At 42.7% G+C, this 24,145-nt stretch overlaps 1 protein-coding gene and 1 pseudogene across 3 annotated transcripts; one reads left to right on the plus strand and one right to left on the minus strand.

The window, feature by feature from the left end:
* Positions 1-7,255: 7,255 nt before the first annotated feature.
* Positions 7,256-11,291, plus strand: LOC133903120 (MDIS1-interacting receptor like kinase 2-like; annotated as a pseudogene).
* Positions 11,292-11,471: 180 nt separating this feature from the next.
* Positions 11,472-17,535, minus strand: LOC133903969 (nucleolin 2-like). 3 transcript variants are annotated; one of them, XM_062345468.1, is made up of 20 exons: positions 17,386-17,535; positions 16,909-17,009; positions 16,610-16,785; positions 15,739-15,828; positions 15,445-15,663; positions 14,805-14,903; positions 14,587-14,679; positions 14,405-14,503; positions 14,263-14,322; positions 14,064-14,141; positions 13,859-13,990; positions 13,653-13,748; positions 13,462-13,524; positions 13,284-13,375; positions 13,088-13,205; positions 12,829-12,917; positions 12,615-12,705; positions 12,400-12,491; positions 11,910-12,244; positions 11,472-11,765 (listed from the first exon to the last, which is right to left on the minus strand). In XM_062345468.1, exons 2-20 carry the CDS (start codon positions 16,988-16,990, stop codon positions 11,734-11,736), a joined length of 2,136 nt encoding a protein of 711 aa, XP_062201452.1. In that variant the 5' UTR covers positions 16,991-17,009; positions 17,386-17,535; the 3' UTR covers positions 11,472-11,733. The 3 variants fall into 3 exon arrangements, with proteins under 3 accessions (XP_062201452.1, XP_062201451.1, XP_062201453.1); XM_062345467.1 differs by having other exon boundaries at positions 15,739-15,834; XM_062345469.1 differs by lacking the exon at positions 15,739-15,828.
* Between the last annotated feature and the right edge of the window lie 6,610 nt (positions 17,536-24,145).

Below are 24,145 nucleotides of genomic sequence, written 5' to 3' on the forward strand. Positions count from 1 at the left end.
TTATGGTCCGCATATCTAGAATCATAGGCTTTCTGACCATGCTGACAACATGATCAAGAAAAATATTGGATGGTAAGCCTTTAGTGAGCGGATCCACAAATATTAACTTAGTATTTATATACTTGACACTGATAGTTTGATCCTAGATTCTATCTTTTACGACATGACACTTAATTTTGATGTGTTTGGTAGCACTACTCGACTTGTTGTTACTCGTATAGAAAATTACAGGTTGATTATCGCAGTATAACGTAAGTGGTTTTGAAATGATCTTTACCACTCTTAATCCCGTAAAGTCTACCTCCGAATAAACAACAACTTCAAGGTTATCAGGTTTTCTAAATACGAGCATGTAGGCTTAGTTTCTTGCAAATAGCGAATGACTTTCTTAATAGCTTTCCAGTGGCCTGGTCCTAGATTTGACTGATATCTGCCAAACATCCAGGTTACGAAAGCTAAATCAGGGCACGTATATACTTGAGCATACATTATGCTTGCGACAGCTGAAGCATAAGGAACCGACTTCATTAGGTACTCAGGAGAATGCTCACTCATTATGACCTCTTTATATGAGTTGGGATTTTCTACCTTCCCTATATCATTAGCATCCTCATTCATGTAGACGACTTAATCGTTCAAGATGGCAGGTCTCCTGTCACGTTGTGATCTTCTGATTAGTTCATTAGGTACTGCAGGACCATGAATGGGTACTGCAAGGGACTGATGAGGCTCATTATTAGGTGCATCTAGGAATTTCAGAGACCTCAATAGGGGGTGCACTAACGTTATTTTGTATTGAAGGTGCAACCACCTGGGCATAGGAACGTAAGTCTCTTGGATCAACGATGCAGGAAAATAAACCCACTTCTCCTCAAGATTAATTTCTCTGGGCTCCAACTCCCCGTTCTCTAAGAACACAGCATGTCTAGTTTCTACAAATTTAGCGATCCTACCAGGACAGTAAAATCGATATCCCTTAGATCTTTCAGGATACCCAATAAAGTAACACTTGTCTGTGTTATGATCTAATTTCCTAATATGTGGATTATTAAATACTTTAGCTTTAGCAGGATAACTCCACATACGTAAGTACCTCAAAGTCGGTTTCCTCCCAGTCCATAATTTATAAGGGGTTTTGGGAACTGATTACTAGGAACCCGATTTAGAATGTGTGTGGTCGTCTTAAGTACCTCCATCTACAGTCTAACTGGTAAACTAGAATAGCTAAGCATGCTCCGCACCATGTGCATAAGTGTGCGGTTACGTCGCTCAGCTATCCCGTTTTGCTAAGGTTCACCAGGTGTAGAATATTGGACTACTATGTCATTTTTCTGAAGGAATCTAGCAAAGGACCATGAATTTTCCCATAAAGGGCATGTCTCCCATAATATTCTCCCCCTCGATCCGATCTCACTACCTTAATCTTTAAGTTGTGTTGACTTTCTCCTTCAGCCTTGAATATCTTTAATTTGTTGAGAGACTTATATAGATCCTTAATGGGAAAGATATAGTCATAACAAGAGTAATCATTGGTGAAGGTAATGAAGGAATCAAAACCATTCACCGATGTCACGGGAAAAGGACCACAAATATCCATATGAATTAATTCTAAGAGTCATGTGCTTAGAGTGTCCCTCTTCTTTATTTGCTTTACGTATTTTCCTTTAATGCAATCTATGCAGTGATCGGAGTCGGAGAAGTATAAAGGTTGGAGAATATCTTTCTTAACGAGACGCTCCATTCTCCCACTTGAAATATGGCCCAAACGACAATGCCACAGTTTTGAAGAGGTCTCATCATTTGCACTTCTCTTTCTCTTATTACTTACATCACAAACATTCAAAGATACATGAGATTTATTTAGACGAAGCATATAAAGTTTGTCTTGTCTGATGGGAAGACAAATAACATTTGAATTAAACTTAAGAATGCACTTATTGTTTCTAAAATTACATTCAAATCCATCATTATCTAATATCGAAACTGAAATGAGGTTCCTTCTCATGGTAGAAACATAAACTATATTATTAAGTCGAAGAGTGAAGCCACTATCTAAAACCAAGGGAAGTGATTCTATAGCTTCAACTTCGGCTCCTTTCTCATTGGTCACTCTGAAACATCGCTCCTTTTTTCTTAGTGTTCTAGTGGTAAGGAATCCCTATAATGAGTTGGTAAAGTGCATAGTGGCATATGAGTCAATCCACCAGGAATTAATGAAAAACTTAGCGTAAAGAGATTCATCAATGAACGTTACAAAATCACTACCGTTTCTTGCGAGCCACTTCAGGAAACCAGCACAATTTCGTTGGCGGTGTCCTTTCTTATGGCAGAAGTGGCATTCATCCCTACTCGAGGTTTCTTCAGTAGTAGGAGCAGAAGGATTAGGTGCCTTGGGCGCCTTGTGCCCTGCCTTTTCAGGCTCAGTCTCTCCTCCTCTTGGACACACATCGCTCAATCTCTTGTCAGGCTTATGTGGGGCCACTTCTCCTTTGAAAAACCCAGGAGGTAATTGATCTTAAATGGAGTAAACTCAAGAGATAGAGATGTCATAATTAAATGGACAAGAAAACCTCAGAGATCTACATGTCCATGCCCTTGAGCTTGCCAACCAAACCAGTCATCATCACTATGTGCTCTCTGATGCTGTCGGACTCATCATACTTAGTAGTCAAGAGTCTTTGAATGAGCGTATTGGCATAAACCTTAGGCCTTTGAATTACGCTCCTCCATAGATGCCAAGTACTTATTAGCATTATCAGAGTCAGGGATTGCTCCCCTTATCCCAACTGAGATTGAGCTCTTCATTATCATTAAGGACATGTGGTTTGACTGCTCCCACTTTTTGGTATTCGCCTCATAAGTTTTCTTTAGTTCATCGTAATTCTCCTCATCGATGGTGGGAGCAATGGGAGCGTCAATCCTAAGTGCATAGTCCAGGTGTCAAGGTTTAATCCCTAACAATATTTTTGGGGTGTACTGGATGATGGGCGTGTGATCCACATTTTCGGTGGGTGTGTGTGTCGAAGGAAAATCAATAACACAAGAAATTTTCTAGGTTCAGGCCTCGCATAGGATAACAACCCTACATCATGTGTATTTTCTTATGGCTTAGATGAACTTGATATAGAATGAGTTTCCCTCCCTTATAAGCCCAGTTCTCCTCCCCTTATATAGTAGGGGGAGTATGGTACATACAAATAGACCGTGTCAAACCCTAAGACCAGCCTAACACTGACGGAGCCAACTACTCCTAGCCTAGGAGGAGTAGGGTACATACAAAGAAATCTCTTTATCTCAAACAGCATATCCTTATCGTTGTTGGCCAATAAGATATCATCCACATAAAGAACTAAGATGGTGGATTTTCTCCCTTTATAATTTACATAAATGCAGTTATCAAATTCATTTTCTTTAAAGCCAAAATTTCTAATGACTTTATGAAACTTGAGATACCACAACCTAGAAGCTTGCTTTAGACCATAAATTGATTTCTTAAGGCAACATCCCAAATGTTCATTGTCTTCCATGACAAAACCTTCCGGTTGAGCCATGTAAACATTTTCTTTCAATTCACCATTAAGGAATGATGTCTTCACGTTCATCTAATGTAGCTCTAAATCATAATGCGCTACAAGCGCTATAATTATTCTGAAGGAATCTTTACTTGATACAGGAGAGAACGTTTCATTATAGTCAATCTCTTCTCTTTGTGAGAAGCCTTTAGCTACGAGCCTTACTTTGAACCTTTCGATGTTGCCCTTAGAGTCATACTTGGTTTTGTAGACCCATTTACAGCCTACTATTTTGGCTTTATCAGGGATTTCTACTAGGTTTCATACATCATTATCTCTTCTAGACTTTTATTTGTTCTTCATAGCATTAAGCCACTCAGGTGAATGCTCACTCAACATGACCTCTTTATACAAGTTGGGATCTTCTGCCTTCTCTATATCATTAACATCTTCATTCATATAGACAACGTAATCATTAGAGATGGCAGGTTTTCTGTCACGCTGTGATCTCGTAATCAGTTCATTAGGCACTGCAGGACCAAGACTAGGTACTGCAGGGGACTATTGAGGTTCATCGTTAGGTGTGTCATTAGAAATTTTAGAGACCTCAACAGGGGTGCACTGACATTAGTTTCTACTGAAGGTGCAAGCACCTAGAGCATAGGGATGCTCTTGGACTAGTGGTGTAGGAATATAAACCCATTTTTTCTTGAGATCAACTTCCTTAGACTCTAGATCCCTGTTTTTAAGAAATACAGCGTGTCTTATCTCAACAAACTTAGTCATCCTATCTGGACAGTAAAAACGATACCCCCTTAACCTGTTAGTATACCCCATAAAGTGATAACTAACTGTCTTAGGATTTAACTTTCCAATATATGGATTAAAAACTTTAGCTTCAGCTGCACAACCTCACACTCGTAAATACTTCAAAGAGGGTTTTCTCTCAATCCATAATTCGTAAGGTGGTTTTGGAACTGATTTACTGGGAACCCGATTGAGAATGTGCGCGGCTATCTTAAGTGACTCCATCCACAATCCAACTGGTAAACTAGAATAGCTAAGCATACTTCGTACCATGTCTGTAAGTGTGCGGTTGTGTCACTCAGCTACCCCGTTCTGTTAAGGTTCACCAGGTGTAGAATATTGGGCTACTATATCATTTTCCTGAAGGAATCTAGCAAAGGGACCAGAGATTTTCCCGTAAGGGGCATGTCTCTCATAATACTCTCCTCCTCGACCCGATATTACTACTTTAATCTTTAGGTTGTGCTGATTTTCTACCTCAGCCTTAAATATCATGAATTTGTCAAGAGACTTAGATCGATCTTTATTGGAGTAGATATAGCCGTAGTGAGAGAAGTCATCAGTGAAGGTAATGGATGGCTTACAACCATCCACCGATATCATAGGAAAAGGACCACAAATATTCGTGTGAATTAATTCTAATACGCATGTTCTCTGAGTGGCCCCCTTCTTTATTTGCTTAACATATTTTTCTTTAATACAATCTATACAGTGATCATAGTCAAAAAAGTCTAAGGGTTAAAGAATCTCTTTCTTAATGAGACGCTTCATTCTCCCCCTCGAAATGTAGCCTACACGACAATGCCATAGTTTTGAAGAAGTCTCATTAATTGTACTTCTCTTTCTCTTATAAAGACAGAGGATACATAGACACGGAGGATACATTAAGACGAAGCATATAAAGTTTATCTTATCGGATGGCACGACCAATAATATTTGAATTAAACTTAAGAACACACTTATTGTCTCCAAAATTACCATGAAAACCATCATCATCTAACATCAAAACTGAAATGAGATTTCTCCTCATGATAGAAATAGAAACTACATTATTTAGTCTAAGAGTAAAGCCACTATCAAAAATTAATGGAAGGGATCCGACAGCTTTAACTTCAGCTTCCTTTACATTGACCACTCTAAGACTTCCCTCCCTTTTCCTAATGTTCTCGCGATAAGAAATCTCTATAAGGAGTTAGTAATATGCACAGTAGAACCTGAGTCAATCCACCAGGAATTATGGGGAAATCAATATAAAGAGATTTATCAATGAATGTTATTAAATCATTACCCTTCTTTGCGCGTCACTTTAGGACACCAACACAATCCTTTTGGTAATGGTCCTTATTGTGGCAGAAGTGGCATCAGTCGTCCTTAGGTTCTTGAGAGGTAGGAGTAGAAGGAGCAGGTGCCTTAGGCGTCCTTTGCACTACCTTGTCGTACTTAGAGACGAATTGCAACTTCTTCTTAGAGTTGAAATCTCCTTGGAATTTTCTTTTATTTTTGGGGCTGCTAACTTGATTAACAGAACATTTCTTTTCAGCCTTCAGTCTCTCATCCTCTTGGACACACATCGCGATCATGTCACTTTATAATCCATTTCTCCTTCTTAGTATTGTAGTTAATCTTAAAGGGATAAAATTTAGCAGGGAGATATATCATAATGAAATGGACAAGAAAACCATTAGGAATTTCTATTTTCATGCTCTTGAATTTGGTAGCCATGTCTGTCATCATCATGATGTGTTCTCTTATGCCGTCGGACCCATAATTGTACTTAGTGTTGAGGAGCTTCTTAATCAATGTACTGGCATAAACCTTAGAGGTGCCTTTGAATGCTCCTCCACAGATGCTAAGTACGTCTTAGCCTTTTCTGAAATTGGGATTGATCCACTTATATCTTCTGATATCGAGTTCCTCATTATCATAAGAGACATGAGGTTAGACCGCTTCTACTTCTCAGAAAGTGCATCATAAGTTTTCTTTAATTCATCATAACTCTCCACGTTAATGACGGGAGCAGTGGGAGTGCATAGACAAGGTCCAAAAATCCAAGGACAAAAGTCATCTTAGCTTTTCAAGTGAGAAAGTTATTCCTCATAAGTTGCTTTATGCCGTCAATTGTGGCGGCAACAGAGGAAGCGTTAAGAACTGGAGAGAAAAGTTAGGCCAGATTAGAAAATTTATCATAAAGAAAAAAATTGCACGAAAATAACCCTACGTTGATCCGATTCAAATCATGTTCTAATTAAAATTAAAACTCTAATCCGCATCACCGTTGGGTAGAAAGCGGAAAAGAATTTGAAGTAATACATAAAATGATGCATAATTACAGTCAACTTTAGTCATAAAGTAATTATGAACCTATATAAATTGTTCATAAAAATTTTCAGAAAAATCTTCCCGTTGGTTCCAATTTGTCCAGAGAATTAATCGTGATTTTATGCATTAATTATCATTAATTTTGGGTTATTATCCAGTGCATAAATGGTTGAACATTGAATAATCTTGGATAAAACATTAGAAAATTTAAAAGCCCAATGCTTAAAGAAAACATCACAAAAGGGACTCTTAGCCTGGCCCGGCCAGAGCCACGTGTGCGTCGACCCGTCAGCCTCGATGCTTCTCGGTTGTCCACCATCATCAACGGTTCACCATCATTTCCGCTGGATCAAAACCGTCGACCGACTCCAAAACCCTAAACCTAATTTCATTTCGCCTCTCCTCGATTGCACCGTCCGAGAGCCAGCGACGATTTTAGCAACACATGGCCACCGGCCTGAAACTGAGAAAGAGATGGAGAGAGAGAGAAAAACAAAGAGAGAAGCCAAGCACAATGCCGTCTAGGAACTACCCGCGGGCGCACGCGGGCGGCAAGGCTTGCGCGCGATGCCATCGGTAGGTCTGCGGCGGCGCCCGAGGAAAGCACCACGTGCGGCATGAGGAGCGGCGGAAGCTGTGTTGGATATGAGGGATCCGCGCATGGTGGACGAGCCAAGGAGGGAAGCGCGTCGTTGGAGAAGGAAAGAAGCTCTGGTGGTCATACATCATCTATAAGAGGTGCAAAAACATAAGCCCCCCTCTTCTCTCTCTTTTGACATAGGTTCCCGATTGGCATTGGGTTCGGATTTGGAGATTTGGACTCGGATTTTTGGGGATTTCCTGTTGATGTTTTGAATTGGGGAAGGATTTTGGGGATTAGGGTTACGTGTAGAAAGAGGATTATAAGAGTTTTGCAAAAAAATTGCTTAATCCTCTCCTTCTACATGCTAAACCTGAGCCAGATTAACCCCATCCGAGCCTTAAAACATTTAATCCAAGCCCTAATGGGCACATAAACATACATATACAAGCATAAACATATCTAATTCGAGACAAAGAACCCTAATTTATGAACATGTGTTCTAAACTAACACTAATAATGGCTAATTATCACCTAAACATGCTAAAAACATTAATCCGAGACATAAACAGCCTAAAACATGAATATGTGCTTTGATCCGAGCCTAATTCATCTTAAAGATTCATAATTGACAGCTAATTGATGTAAAACGAAAGAATTAAGCCTTATTGATCATAAAACAACATTAATTGAATACTAAATCAAACTATTAGGAGTAATTTGATCTGATTAGAGCTAATTTCAGCTCTGGAACCAAATATTGAATTAACTAACGTTTTAAATCACAAGATTATTAGCCCTAATATCAAACACCACCTTAAACAGAAGCATATGGACATACCGACGTACAGAGATGCCATGAGCAATCAATGAGGAGCGTGATGTAGGTGTACACGACGACGTAGGTGATCGGTCGGTGAAGATGATGCCGCACTTGTGGTCGTCGGTGTCGGGGAAGGTATTGATGCAGTGGACGCTGGTGTGGTGAAGCAGCTCGGTGAAGTCACAGCGGCAGCCTTCAATCCGTTTTCAGCGCCCTGATGATCATGGATGATTTAGATGTGTTGGGGGGGGGGGGGGGGATAGGGCCACGTGAGATCTATTCCTCACGGGCGCTGGCTCCTCCCCCTTATATATATGGCACTGCACGAGTCGGAACCCCAACCAATCGTTAATAGGGGGCGGACTCCTCCGTTTTTCTCGGTCTTTCTGTTCCGCTAAGATAAATCCAACATTTCCATATAAAAGTATTTAATCTATTGCACAAACCCAAAACAAAATAAGCTTCTTCCTCGGCCTTTCAAGAAAATTAAGAGAAAGTTAGAAAACACAAGAACATATGGAGGCTTCAGAGTATTGTCCTGGGCTCCAACCATCTCGCCGGCGGCATACCTCCGTCGCTTGGTAACGTCTCGGGGCTACGGGAACTCGAGCTGTCCAGCAACCCGTTGCGCGGCACGATCCCTGCCGCTCTCGGCAAGCTCCTGTCGCTGGAACGCATCAACGTCAGCCTCGCTCAGCTGGAGTCAACAATTCCGAGTGAGCTCAGATTCTGTAGCAACCTCACCGTCATTGGCCTCGCCGGAAACAAGCTCTCTGGGGTGCTGCCGCCGTCGCTGGCCAAGCTGACCAGAGTACGAGAGTTAAACGTCTCCAAGAACATGCTCTCGGGCGACATATTGCCGGACTACTTCACGTCCTGGACCCATCTCACAGTGTTTCAGGCGGACGGCAACCGTTTCACGGGCATGATCCCACCGGAAGTCGCAATGGCGTCGAGGCTGGAGCTCCTCTCCTTGGCGACCAACAACCTATCCGGCGCGATCCCGCCGGTCATTGGAAGGCTGACAAGCCTCAAGCTGCTGGACCTCTCCGAGAACGAGTTCTCTGCGTGATCCCCCGGACGATCGGCAACCTCCCAAGCCTCCATACGCTGCGGCTGTACGACAACAAGCTCACCGGCCGGTTGCCGAACTTGTTTGGGAACATGACGGCGCTGCAGAGGCTGTTCATAAACACCAACTTGCTGGAGGGAGAGTTGCCGGCCGGGCTCACTGGTTGCCGAACCTCCTTGGCATCGTCGCCTTCGACAACCTCTTCTCCGGCACCATCCCACCGGATTTCGGCAGGAACCTGTCAATTGTCAGCATGTCGAACAACAAGTTCTCCGGCGGGCTGCCTCAAGAGCTGTGCAGAACACCTCGCCTCCGGTACCTCAGCCCCGACGACAATGACATCTCCGGCACCGTGCCCGCTTGCTACGGCAATTTTACCAGGCTGGTACGCTTCGGGATGGCACGGAACCGGTTGACCGGCAGCGTGTCAGAGATCTTTGGATCACATCCTGACCTGTACTACATTGACCTGTCCGGGAACTCGTTCGATGGCGAGCTCCCGGAGCACTGGTCACAGTTCAAGAGCCTCTCCTACCTTCACTTGGACGGCAACAAGATCACCGGGACAATTCCAGCCAGTTACAGTGCCATGACCGCATTGCAAGACTTGAGCCTCGCGTCGAATCGTCTCGCCGGCACGATACCGCCGGAGCTCGGCGGATTCCCTTTGCTCAAGCTGGATTTGAGTCGCAACATGTTGTCGGGACAAATCCCTCTGACACTGGGGAACGCCACTAGGATGCTACGGCTGGACCTGTCCGGAAATCATCTCGACGGCGGCGTGCCAGTGGAGCTGACCAAATTGGCCCACATGTGGCACCTGAACCTGAGCAGCAGCAACCTCACTGGAAAAGTGCCGACTCTCCTCGGAAAGATGGGCTCGCTTCAGGAGCTTGATCTCAGTGGCAACCCGGGCCTGTGCGGCGATATCGCCGGCCTGAATTCTTGCCTCTCGTACTCCATTAGAGGTGGCTCCAAACGGTACATCGCGAGGCGGATCCTCGTCGTCGCGCTGGTCTCCGTCGTTGCGGTGGCGTGTTTACTGGCCCGCTGGAGGAGGCGGACCGGTCAAGACAGCGCGGACACAACGGCCAGCGGCAGCGCGACGGCTCTGACGGCTTCCATATGGGGCAAGGACGCGGAGTTCTCCTTCGGCGACATCCTGGCGGCGACGGAGCACTTCAACAAGGCCTACTGCATCGGCAAGGGCAGCTTCAGGAGCGTGTACCGCGCGGACCTACCCGGCGGGCACTGCATCGCCTTGAAGCGGCTCGACGCGTCGGAGACCGGCGACGCGTGCTGGGGTATCAACGAGAGGAGCTTCGAAAACGAGGCCAGAGCGTTGACCCGCGTCCGGCACCGGAACATCGTCAAGCTCCACGGATTCTGCGCCATGGGGGGGTACATGTACCTGGCCTACGAGCTCGTGGAGCGGGGCAGCCTCGGGAAGGTGCTGTCCGCGGCCGGAAGCAGCTGCGAACAGTTCGACTGGCCAGCTAGGGTGCGCGCGATCAAGGTCCTGGCGCACGCGCTGGCGTACCTGCACCGCGACTGCTCGCCGCCGATGATCCACCGAGACGTATCGATCAACAACGTGCTGTTGGACCCGGACTACGAACCGCGGGTGTCGAACTTCAGCACGGCGAGGTTCCTCGCCCCCGGCCGCTCCGACTGCACTAGCATCGCCGGCTCCTACGGCTACATGGCGCCAGGTAAAGACATTGTCACAGTGCATTGCATTGCTGCTTGCTCCCATAGGGGAAAGAGTCACGTTGGCATAGGCGTTCTTTTCTTGCTGCAGAGCTGGCGTACATGAGGGTAACGACCAAGTGCGACGTGTACAGCTTCGGCGTCATGGCCACGGAGATCCTGATGGGCAAGTACCCGAGCGGCCTCATCAGCTCCCTCCACTCGCGGCGACCCTAGGAGCAGAGCGGCGTCGACAGCATATCGCTGCTGATCAAGGACGCGGTGGACCAGAGGCTGGACCCTCCCGCCGGTCAGCTGGGCGAGCAGGTTGTGTTCGCGTTCGTCGTGGCCCTGTAGTGCGACCGGGCGGACCCCGAGGCCCGGCCGACCATGCGTCACGTCGCGCAGCTCTCGGCGCGGAGGCGGTCGGCGCTGGACAGGCCGTTCGCCGTGATCAGGGTCGGCAGCCTGACCAGTTCGCACGGATGATTTGTTGCATTTGTAAAGCTGCAGGCTCGTTTTCCCTCGTATATAGGACCTCCATCAGCTCGATTCTTTCTTGGCGAATATTTGCGAGAAATTGGTTTTCCGGAGTAAAAGCTCGAATTTGTGCGTGACGCACTACTGATCATTCTGGGGTGAAACTGGCGCCGTCACACTGCACCAGACTTGGTCCAGAACATAACCATGATATGCAGCACAGCATATGCTGTCATTCGTCTATGCGACTTTGACAATGAGCCTGTGAAGCACGGAGAGTTCGCACAGCGCATTGCAAAACCTGACTAACCACGTCCACGAGACAACACACTGATACGAAACGATTACATAGCTAGAAAACATAAATATGCGAACCCGCCACACCTTCATAACTAAGTGTTCGTTTCGCTATAATAGCAGGAGGGAAGAATGTGCACGCCTAGCTCAATCTTCACTCGTCGTCACCGAATTTTGTCTTCTTTCCTGCAAAAGAAAAAACACATGTAACAGCAGTCCCAAATCAAGCTGACCCAACTTCAGTTAATATTCTGACTACAGATCCAAATCAAGTGATCGAAACAAATGTAAATCTGGAAAATTTGCAATTCTGATGTAAAAGTGTTTTACCTGTACTAGCAGTACCAGCGCTCTGCCTGTAAGGCGTACCACCCCGGCCTCCACCACGGCCTCTGTCACCCCTTGCACGTCCACGACCACCATCGCGCCCAAAACCGCGCCCAAAACGGCCTCCATCGCGTCCACGGCCTCCTCCACGGCCCCTGTCACTCCCTCCTCTTCCACTGTAGCCACCACGTCTGTCACCACTAAAGCCACCATCTCTGTAGTTATCAGGTTTAGGCTTTGCTTCATCAACGTACAAGCTGAAGCCACCAAGGTCAGATCCATTCAGCTCATATGCTTTAGACAAGGAATCCTGATCCTTAAAATCCATGTATGCCATCCTGCAAGCAAAGCCTCATGTCAACAAAAAATAATGGAGCCTTTGCAAATGAAGACATTTCGAAAGAACATAATTTCTCTAACAATTCCTCCCAAATCTCGTGCCCCAAAACAAGGCCTTATGTGTAAAGCATTCCAATGTGGAGAGCCAACTGACCCTTTGCATGCACCAGTTTCATAATCCTTTGGAAGTGAAACTCGAGTAATCTCTCCACATGAACCAAAATGTTCTTCAAGAGAACTCCGGATCTAACAAAGAAATACCATCAGATGTAATATATAAGACATGAGTGCAACGCTGAAAGTACACCTTAGAACCAGTCAGATTCCACAGAACAGATACACCAGGATGACAAAGGAACTTCAAATTACCTGGTCCTCTCCAAGAGATGTATCAAAGCCTTTAATAAACACAGTGTTTCCTGACCTTTGAGCAGACTTATTGAAAGAACTGTTGTCCCTCCTGAGCAATACACAAAACTAAGGCCATACTGATAGTAATTGGTAATAATGAGTAGCATTTTCCAAAAAATCTTAAAAGCATTCCCTAGAAAACCAATCCACAGATAATTAGACAGAGAATTACCCGCTGCCAGGAGTGTATGCACCCCTCTCGATAGCCAGATCAAGCCTGACAGGCCGTCCCATAAGGTCATGACCAGCAAATTCAAGTGCCTAAAAACAAAAAAGGAACAGTTTATTAGCAAAAAAATTCATCACTTCATTGAGTGACAGAACCTGTAGGCATCAATAGACCTTGATGGTAGTTAGATGCTCTGCTGTGGTAACAGTTGAACTAAGCTGCATAGATCACAAATATAAAAATAATCAAGCAGATGGTTCACCTTCTGAGCAGCTTCAGCCGTAGTGAATTCAACATGTCCAAAGCCCTTGAAGCTCCCATCATCAAAAGTAGCCAAACGGATATCAACAACCTCACCAGCCTCCTCAAAAAATTGCTTACTATAGGATGTAGACAAATGAAGTTAGTGGCCAAACATTTCAAAAAAAGAAGGAAATTAACACATTTCACAAACTTACATTTGTTCACGCTCTATATGGTAGGATAGATTCCCAACAAAAATCGTCTTTGACCCAGTAGCCTGGCTTTGGTTGCGGGAAGGAGTTTTTGGCTGCAACAAATAAGGAGAAGATAGTTGTCAAACATCCATTAAATGTGAAATAGTCGAATTAAAGAATAGTTTAGATAGTACAATACTTCATTCTGTGCCGATTTTGTCGCAGATTGTGTTGCAGTAAGAGAGCTGTCTACAGAAGTTCCCTGAGCATTAAAGAAATTGTTATATCCCAATTGAGAAAGATGCACAGAACAATGCAGTAAACTAAAACTTATGCATAGTTATAATTATTGCCTTAATGGAACAATGAAAAGCTTCAAAAAAGCCAAACCTTTTTCTTGGGAGTTTTAGTCGGTTCGTCACTTTCCTCATCACTTTCTTCTTCAGAAGATTCAGAGCTGCCACTGTCTTCTGCTTTTGGTTTAAGCTGTAGTTTTTCAAAGGACGGAAACAGGTTTAAAAAATTAAAGAATAGCCACAGCCCTCGTATGTTTATTCGGGAAAAAAAATCTAGGCATCTGAGAATTTCCAGATAACCTTCAATTGAGTTTCTTTATTGTTTTCATCATCAGAGCTTTCTTCTGAACTGTCATCATCATCTTCATCACTGCTGCTTTCTTTCTTTGAAACCTTAGTAGCAGGCTTTGCAGCACCAGAAGATGCAGCATCCTGCAGACATAAGAAACATCAAATAGGTTAAACAAAATCTTACAGAGGAAGAGTGCACAAGAAAAATCAATACCTTAAGCTTCTTTTGTGGAGGCTCCTCATCACTTTCATCAGAACTCTCATCGGAACTATCATCAGATTCATCTTTGGACTGCAGAGAGAAAAAAGCTTCTATTGAGTGGCAACAAAATACTCACATGTATAATAGCAGACAACTGAAACTTCAAAGTATATATGTTTCGAGTCAAGGAGATTAACAAGAGAAAGCATACCTGTCCATTCTTCTTATCTGTTGCTAGAGACCTTTTTGCAGGGATAGTAGGTTTTTCAGGCTGTAAAGACAATGGGGAGAAGAATTTTAAATATTGCACAATAAAAGGTTACTGAGAGTGAAGAAAAAATTGTAACGCTTACTTCATCAGAATCTGAGTCAGATTCTGAGCTATCACTAGATTCTTCTTTCTCTTTATGAGGAGCAGCCTTGGCAGGTAGTACTGTTTTAGCATTGTTTTTCTGGAAGTAGATAGAAAATGTAGCTGCATTAGAAAGTAATGAAATATGAAGCCTCAATTCAACTTCTGAAGTAAGGTGACTACCTCATCCTCCGAGTCAGAATCAGTCTCAGAATCAGAACTGTCACTGGATTCTTCCTTTTTCTTTGCTGCTACAGGAGCTTTAGCAGGCATATCCTGCAGATATTGTTTGTGTCATGACTAAACTAACAAATTTTACTGACAAAGAACGACCATCAAAGATATTTAAAAAATTCAACAGACAAGTGCAACATACAAATCCACAAATATATGCTACTTACCTCATCTGATTCATCATCAGAATCGCTGTCAGAGCTATCAGACTCCTGGGTCTTCTTTTGTACAGAGGCAACTGAAGGCTTTAGTTGAGCAGCAGGCTTCTGAAAAGCAAGAAAGTGCAACAAATGTCAGTGAAATCAGAAAAAAAGAAGTTTAGGAACACTTGATTCAAGATAAGTGACTGCAGTGACACGTGTACAAATTACGGAGCCATTGTTGTCTAATTGTACATCAGCACAGGGCTTGTATCTAATATAATATATGTTTTACGTTCTCTTTCCTATTTGAACATGTGAAGCTCAACATTGTTGAATTTTACAAAGGAAAAAAAATTATACACATTAATTCGGATTCCATACACATTAATTTAGCAACATTAGTATCATTTAACTCATAGCATATGTGTAAATGGAAAAACCTGCAGCATAATAAACACAGTACTTATGAAAAAGGCAGTCTTTCATACCGCAGCTGCGGAAGGTCCATCAAAGGAAAGAAACCAATAATACAAACAGGATAATGGACCACAAAAGCTCACAGGTTATACACAAAGAGGCCACGAACAGAGGTAGGTTGGACTGACCAAGAGTAAGAAAAAAATTGAGCTTCGCCTTTGAAGATAAATAGGGAACAAATACTTACTTCATCCTCATCAGATTCCTCATCCGAGCTACTGTCAGAGCTGCTGCTATCAGACTGAACCTTTTTAGAACCATTGCTAACCACTGCAACAGGCTTCATTGGAGGAGGAGCGGACTTCTTTGCAGGTTCCTCATCAGAGCTGCTCTCATCACTGTCACTGCTGCTACTGATAGCAGCCAGGGGTTTCTTTGAACGAGCAACAGGTTTTTTTGAAGGTTCCTTAATTGTATGAAAAATAAGTAAGTATAACCTCCATATAAAAGAAAGCTCCCAAAAAAAGTGAATAATGCTTACATCATCTGAGGAGCTCTCATCACTGCTATCATCGCTGGACTCCTTTTTAGCAGGTTGTGTACCTTTCTTAGGCTGTACAACCTTCTTTGGCTGGACCTTAAATTGCAAAGATTTTTTTTCTAGTAAGAAGTTTCCAATAGAAACAAAAGGAGGACGGAAACCCCTCCATGTACACTCCATACATTAGTTTCCCATTAAGCCCGAGAGGAACTACAACAAGATGAAGGCCACGATGCCATCAAACAAATAGTTTTCTCTGCAGTCCATCTCAAGGAAAAGCAAAAAAGTGCAAACCATATGAGATTTTCAAACAGCATTGCTATTGACAACTCAGGCATTAACAGCATAAAACTAGAATGCAACATCCAACAACAAATGAATGTCAAATATCAATGTTAGATGTTTTGATTTGATGGTATATAGACACAATGAATGCTACTCTCGATTATTAATGTTTTCACTTGAAGTTTTGATTTGATGGTATATAGACAACAATGAATGCTACTCTCGATTATTAATGTTTTCACTTGATGGCATATAGATTTTTGCTGTAGTTTCTCATTTGAAAAATAGCATAAAAAACGGTTCCACATATTCAGGCAACTACAACACTAAATGGAGAAGTATGAGTACACCACAAATGCTAGCTCTATTAACTCTTAAGAGTACCAGTGGAAGCAAATAAAATCATTCAACTGCACGCAGAGAATAATAACAATAGAAAACAACACAGTACACATATCGTGCAATCTATTATGACATGATAAAGCAAACCAATCTTCAGGGTTCAAACATATCGCTTAAAATGTTGATGAAGGGAGACATGATCACAAGAATGTCAGCAAACCAAAAGAGAAGAACACGGAATTACCTCCTCTTCAGAATCTGAAGAATCTTCCTCAGAACTGCTGCTCTCAACTTTCTTTGGAGGGGGCTCCTTCTTCACTTTAATGGAGCTGACCTTCGCGGGCACGACCTTTTCAGGTACAGTCTTTTGCTTCTTGGCACTGACAGCCTTCTCAACCTCATCTTCCGCACTCCTCTTCCCTGCTCATTCAGATTATAAACTGTTGTGACACCGTGGGACAACTAATATACATACGAAGCCACGAGACAAAAACGTAATAAAAAATATTATATTGCAAAAAATACAGCTATCAGAAACATTACCCTTCTTTCCAGATTTCCCCTCTGGAACCGGGACAGCAGCAGGTGCAACCTCAACACCGGACTTCTTGCTCGACTTACCCATAATATGTATCCGCTAATCTCTACAGGAAAATATGGGAATTAAAAATAAGAAGAATGCATAGCAACAACTATATAGAACACCCCTTACGACCATCATAGCAAAAGGCAGCAGGTACATGTTAACATACTGGAAAATTGAAAAGCTCCCAATTTACTCTTGGTTATTAGCCAGTACACACAAGGGTAGTGGATAGATCAACACATAATAATTAACACGACATGATGAACTGCTACTCGCGACCCACCACGCACGCACGCGCGAGCAAGCGAACCCGAGACGAACTGGACGGATTGGTGGGGAGCGAGAAATTCGGATCCGAGCGCCCGCGGCGACGCGACGATCCCGCGGAACAAGACGAGCGATTCATCCAGGCAAGCAGGGTTAGGGTTACTTACCACCTCGAGAAGAGATGGTGGGAGGAGAGGCGGCGGCGGCGGCGGCGCGGGACGGGAGGATCGCTTAGGGTTCCGGTCGGATCGGGACCGGAGGGTTTAGGGTGGGTTCGGGCAGCGGCGCCGGAATTTTATACCAAGTCAAGGAGAGGTGCCACTTTCGCATCTCACCCCCCAAGAGGTTCTGTTGCAGTCTACAGTCGACCTCATCGAGTCCTTTGGCTGCGAAGTTATCTAAATATGTGATTCATAGGGTGCGAACTGTAAACTAGCTTAGATATTTTCTACAGCCCGAGTTCGACCTTTTTGGGCCCGATATTAGCGGCCGAACTGTTGCGGCGTTGCGCGGCCGAATGGCACGTACAAAGGAGGCGCTTATATAATAATAGTACGTCCATTTTTTTCTGTGTAAAGCACGATAAAAGAAGACTAAAAATTAAATTCACAAATTTTGTACATTTCAATATTTATTTATAAAATTATTAATGTTAAACATATTAAATTAATTATAGATAAAACAATAGTACTTTTATGTATGTACATAGTTTTAACATGTAGGTGAAAGTAATACTAACTAAAAAAATTTGTTTCATATTTTTTTTTTAGTTTTAGATATTTTTCTTTGCATTTTAGATTTTTTTCAGCTAATTTATTAATGTAACTAATATTTATTTTGATATTTTTTAGAATTTTGGAAAAGAAAATTACATATGTATATATGTATATATATACATATATATGTATGCCTATACGCATGCGTATATATATACATGTATGTGCGTATACGTGCTCAGGGCCCACTACTACAGTAGCAGGGCCCGAGAGGTCTCCAATTTCTCCACGGTTAGGATATAGTATTGACACGTATTAACGCTATAGTGATATTTAGTCATGTAAATAAAATAATTAAATGATGATATGGACAATGATTGCTATATGATAAACAATAAAATCGTTTGCGGATAGAGCTTGCAACTTAGATTGATAGAGCTTGCAACTTTGAGTACAAATAAATAGATCCATAGAAATTATGACACAATAAGTAACCTATCAAGAATATATTTATGTTATATATCAAAGTTATTCTTCCTTTTTATTACCAAAAATATTGTTAAGCAGAGAGAGAGTATGTATCAGTTTTTGTCACCACCAGTGATGTGAATATATACTCAATGCCTTTCTTCTTTATGAGAGCACATATGGATTATTTTATTACCGGTTCCGCCACAGAAGACAAATGTTATCAATGTTATTATGCAACTACACATCATATTGGTAACCACAAAAAGACAGACATTTCCCAAATTCAATCTAGTTTTGTATCAAGAAAATCCTCAACATTCTTCCTACCATCCTCAATCACAAAGCTTCTTATGTTGGTTGTATTTTTCACTAAATTATACCGATGAGATACTATACAATAATTTGTATGGCATTGGATTACAAATTCATTGAAACCAAAAGTTCACATACTAACCAACTAAATTCTTGAACCTTAAACAGAAGTGAAAATCGCAACCCAAACAAACATTTTCAATTGTATATAAAATTGTGTGAGTGTTAGGAATCCCATGAGAAACTATATTGGTATTTGCAGAATGAACCAAGTAAATGGATCTTTAAATGATGAAGTTAATTAAAAAGGCAATAGAAATGGAAATGCAAGATGACCAAACAATCAAAAAGAGTGTATCTTGAATCCTATGAAACCAAGCATATGGAAGAACCTCAAATGATAACAAAATATTGTGTACTATATCTTGCATCCTAACAAAATATATATATGAAATTTCAGTAAACTAAATCAAATTTCTTCACTGTATTTTTGTCATCACATATATCAAAGGCTTTTAGCTTCTTCTACTTTCAACCATTACAGTTGTACTTATGAAACAGGACATGAAGACAGTCTCTCATGTTAGTTATACACTTAGTTTGCAGTTGATAAAAATAGCAAAAATAAAAAAAACAATTGCAAGAATAGGTCTAGGGATCATGTGAAATATTGGTTGGTTTGATAGAGCTGATAACATCTTGCATGTCAGTATTCAATCAAAAGGATAATAATAATAAAAACAAGTAAAAGAATGACACTTTGACCATTCTTTCTTGGTAAGTAAAATCACAACAAAAACATCATTTGTTTGTCATACCTCTTGTGGGGATCATCTTGGCACAAACAAAATGTTGTTAAAACAAAGCAAAACCTTGTAGTATAGAGATAAAATGATTCTTTAGGCAACTTTTATCACACCTTCAAAATCAACCGAATAAAATTCTTATAGTACAGGGTGAAAATCTGTATGATAGTCTAACATAAGCATAAATACCTGCAGGCTACAAATGCTTTCACAATTTCAAACATAAAGGATAATTGTGTAACTTAGGTTTTAGCTCATGCTTGCATTTAGCACAATGTAAGGGAGCTTGACAAATGGTATTATCAAAGTACAGCAAAATCACACATCGACACTTTCATAACCTCACTATGAAATCTGAAAATTAAAAATTTGCAGACATTTCACACATGTAGAGCATGTTGAAACTTTCCGAAAGTAACATCTCATCAGGCCTATCGAATATGATATATTTTTACAGGAAAAGGGAAAATCCCCTAGCAAGCTTTTATATTAAATAAAAGACGAAAAAACTATGCAAGGTTTAAGAAAACAAACCTAACTATATGAGAGAGAGGAGAAATGGAAAACTAAAGCAAAACTAAAGAAAAAAAACTTGATGATAAGGTGTCAAGCTAGGAGAAGACTACAACTCTTGTTGTAGAATTTACTCTATACATGTGAAGGGCTACAATTTCTTTGAAGTTGCCAAGCCATAGACGTTGAGATGACTGACCATTTTCAAAGATCTTCTCATTTCACAATTTCCAAATGCAGCAGACTGAGATTATGAAAACTTCCATGAACAAGGACCCTGGAAATTCTACTTTGCTAGAATGACATTGCTGGTGAATCGATGATTAGGTTCCCAGTATATGCTAATTTTTTCCCAGCATCTCTTGCTGAAATTATAGTGCAGAATTATGTGATCTCTTGTTTCTTTTGCATTGGCACTGCATAGTACAAATTTTAGTTACGATTAATTGTAAAGTTCTTTCTTTTGATAATGTTTATTGTGTTCAGTCTGTCAACACTCAACACTCATTAACCAGAAAAAAACTTTCAACTTGGGCATGCATTTTGATTTCCAAATCCAGGTTCAAATATGACTATGTTTTAGTGACCAGGTTTATATCAAAGTGTAGTCTTCAACCTTTTATTTTCATTGGTTGTACAACAATTTATAACAAATTTCAAATAAAAATTGTGAACTGTAGAATAAGATATTGCCTTAATGCATATTTTGACAAAAAGCCCTAGCAGATTAAATAAAATTCCTAAGCATAATTGAGTCTTTACACAATCGAGTGCAATATAGTTGTGGAAAAGAACATTTGGAAGTAGATGCACATCATCGTTAAGAAAGGAAACCTAGCATTTTGCAATGCAGAACCATCAATTACCAGTCACAAATCTACTAAATAAATAATTGTCACTGTAGCGGACACTCACAGTCGGAGACAGGCCATGGGATATCGTTGCAACGGATGCTCATGGTAAGAGATGAACATTAGGATGTCCTTATCTTAGCTTTGAAGACATCAATGCATGAGGATTCATGGGATATGAGGTTGTCTCCATGCTCGTTGGCCAACAAGGTGAGCGGCTCGGTGGCAGCCTTTCTCGCAACCCAATCGTCACCGGTGAGCGTGTCGCAGAGGCATGGCACCACGGTGGAGGCAGCTCAACCGCAAGAGGCGACCGAGGCTGTGCCGATGAGGGAGGTGAATGCGGGCTTGGCCTTGAACGTAGCGCTCTGGAGGAGCATGAGGCGGCATGAGAGGAGAGCCCAGAGGTAGGAGGCGAGGTCGTCGGTGAGGGCCGTGGCCTCGACGGCCGCCGCCATGGTGAGCACTGCGGTGAGCTCTGCGCATTGGTCCTGCTCGTGGAGCAGCACATTCATGAGCAGTCCCAGCGCCGCGGCGAGGACACTGTCATGCCTGCCACAGCGCATGTGGTGTCGACGAGTGCAACACGCACGAAGGAATCCAGGTTCCGCACCCGCCGAAGCACGAAGGCCACGAGCTTGGGCACGAGAGGCGCAACGGCAACCGACGGGTGTTCACCGGCCACGAGTGCGAAAAGCCAGAGCATGGACCAATGCAACAACATCATATAGATGGGTTGTGTGTCCGAGGCCGCAACCACAAACCCCAACAGCTCGTCAGCGTCCAGCCCGCACATGAAGATTCCTTGATTTCTGGAGGGTGCGGGTGCGCGATTACGGGATCGAACAGGATCTGGTGCACCGGCCACCCAAGGCGAGCATCTAGGTGCACCGTCAGGGCGAGGCGCCAGGCGGCCAGTGTCAGGCGCTATCGCGTGGGATGAGGGTGCGCCGTTAGGGAGACGAGGAGCTGTGGCAGTGGATCTAGAGAAGGAGGAGGAACTGGTGGTGGAGGAGGAGGACTGGGTAGATCTATGGAGGGGAAGGGGATGCAGCGGATCTAGCGGACGGGAGAGGAGCGACAGGAAAACCGGGAGCAAAGCGTAGGGGAGCGTTAGGGACTCGGGAGAGGAGGAGAAACGATCATGGGCCTATGAGTATTGGATGAACCGGGCGTTTTGGGCCATTGAATTTGATGAAGGCATGTGAGAAAAGATTTGAGCGCTTCATTTTGAGGAAGCATGATTCTTGCGTGAACAGATTGGGTGAATAAAGGAAAAGTCATCTGTGTGGGGCAGAAGATTGTGTGGACGTAGAAAAAAGTTGAACTGGTGCATTATATATGAGGTATAGATACTAAGTATCATGTTACAAAGAAAATATAAATATTAAACACGGTAATATCAAATATATATTTATTATTTTTATTAGTAAAACATGTCTCATATATGTTAGCTGGTAACGAGACAGGATAGTTGAAAGAAGATGGATAGTAAAAGTGGATAAATTATTCAAATGTTAGACACAATATAATATACTAAGTGTCCTATTGCAACGAAAATATAAATATTAGATACGATAATATCAAGCATAAATTTAATATTTTTATATATTTTTATTAGTAAAAGAGGTATCATATCTGTTAACCGATAACGAGACGGGATGGTTGGAAGATAATGATAGATGGTAAAAGTGGATAAATTATTTGAATTTTAGAGGGTTTTATTAGATGTAAGGAGAGTAAAGAGATAAGGTGACGTAGAAACCAGCTCGCATTTTATATTGTAGAGAAAAATGGTTTATTTTGCCATGTGAGATGAGCCAGTGCTTATAGAAAGAATTTGTGTTCGTGTTTAAGGTGTGCCAATAGAGTAGTTGAGCCTATTTAAGCACCAATTTGCGTTAAGGATGATAACTTTTATATAAGTGCTTAGTGATGTGGCAGCATTCTCTCTCAAGCACCTTGTATTATACGTGCCCTACACAGAAGAAGGCCCATGGCCTTGTTGTTAGGTCTCTCAGGGGCTCAAGTGTTGACAATTTGATGTTAAAAATATTGGTACTGCTAAACAATAGTTAGTTATTTTATTTTATGGTTTCAATCGAATTTGTAGCTATTGTATATACTCTAAGATTCGTGCTCGACTTGGGTTGTTCAATTGTTGTGAGCATCCTAGGCCACTTTGCTTCATGGGCCTTTTGTTTTTTGGCTGGTCAATTTGTTTCTTGGAAAAAGTCTATATTACCTCTCTCAATTATTGTTCGAATCTATTTGTCCTCTGAACCACAAAACCAGATATCCTACCTCCTCCAGCTATTCAAACCGGTGCAATTTACCTCCTTAACTGGTTTTGATGGTGGTTTCGTCCTATATGGCGACAACTGTGTAATGCTGACTAGGTTCTAAGGCTGAGGTGACTGACATGTGGTAGCCATGTGGATTGAGGTGGATGCTAACTGGGCAACCGGCTGACTGAGAGGGGCTCGGGCATGCTGACGACGTTGTCAAAGTTGGACGGAGACCTCGTCGTTGGCCTCAGAACTCGATAGCGAGTGGCAGGGGAGCATCAGGGCAGGACAGGGATTTCACCTTGAGCAACAGGGAGGTCGGAGAGGGGGCGAGGCGGCTGTCGGCGAGTGAGAGCGGTAGTGACCTTGACTTCAACGACGACGGGGCTCTGGCATTTCTCACCGCATTGCCGCTATCAAGTCATCCCAGAACTTCGCCATCGTCCGTTGAATCCTCCAACACCCTCGCCCTCGTTCACTAGCTACCCTCGTGCGGTGAGATCTATCCTGATGGCTTCATGCACCAAGGCTGTGGCGGTGCAAGAGCCCCCCCCCCCCCAGTGATGACTCGCGTGGCAGCGAAGAGGGGTGAGCCCAGTAGAGGCATAGGCCCCTCGTGGCATCGTTCAGCCCATGGAGGATACTGCTCAGCCAATGATTCCTTGAGGAGACCGGGCGACATCAGACAATAGCGGTGGAAGGAGGGCAACTTTGTAGCTTCACACCGTTCACTAGAGAGAAAATGAGGGCAAGGGTCAGATTCCTAGGATCCTATAGATGGTTCAGTAGCAAGGAATTGGACAGAGGCTCAATGGAGAAGGAGATCGGGCGGCAATGGCACCATGGTCGGAAAGGAGGAAGACGACTCCGAGCTGCTCGACTGCCACACGATTCACATTGTAACTTAAGGGGTTTTACTCCTGAAAGTAAGGGACACATGGTGACACACTTGGCAAGGTGGGAGATCGCT

Source organism: Phragmites australis, chromosome 21, assembly GCF_958298935.1.
Source record: "Phragmites australis chromosome 21, lpPhrAust1.1, whole genome shotgun sequence".
NCBI classification, from domain to species: domain Eukaryota; kingdom Viridiplantae; phylum Streptophyta; class Magnoliopsida; order Poales; family Poaceae; genus Phragmites; species Phragmites australis.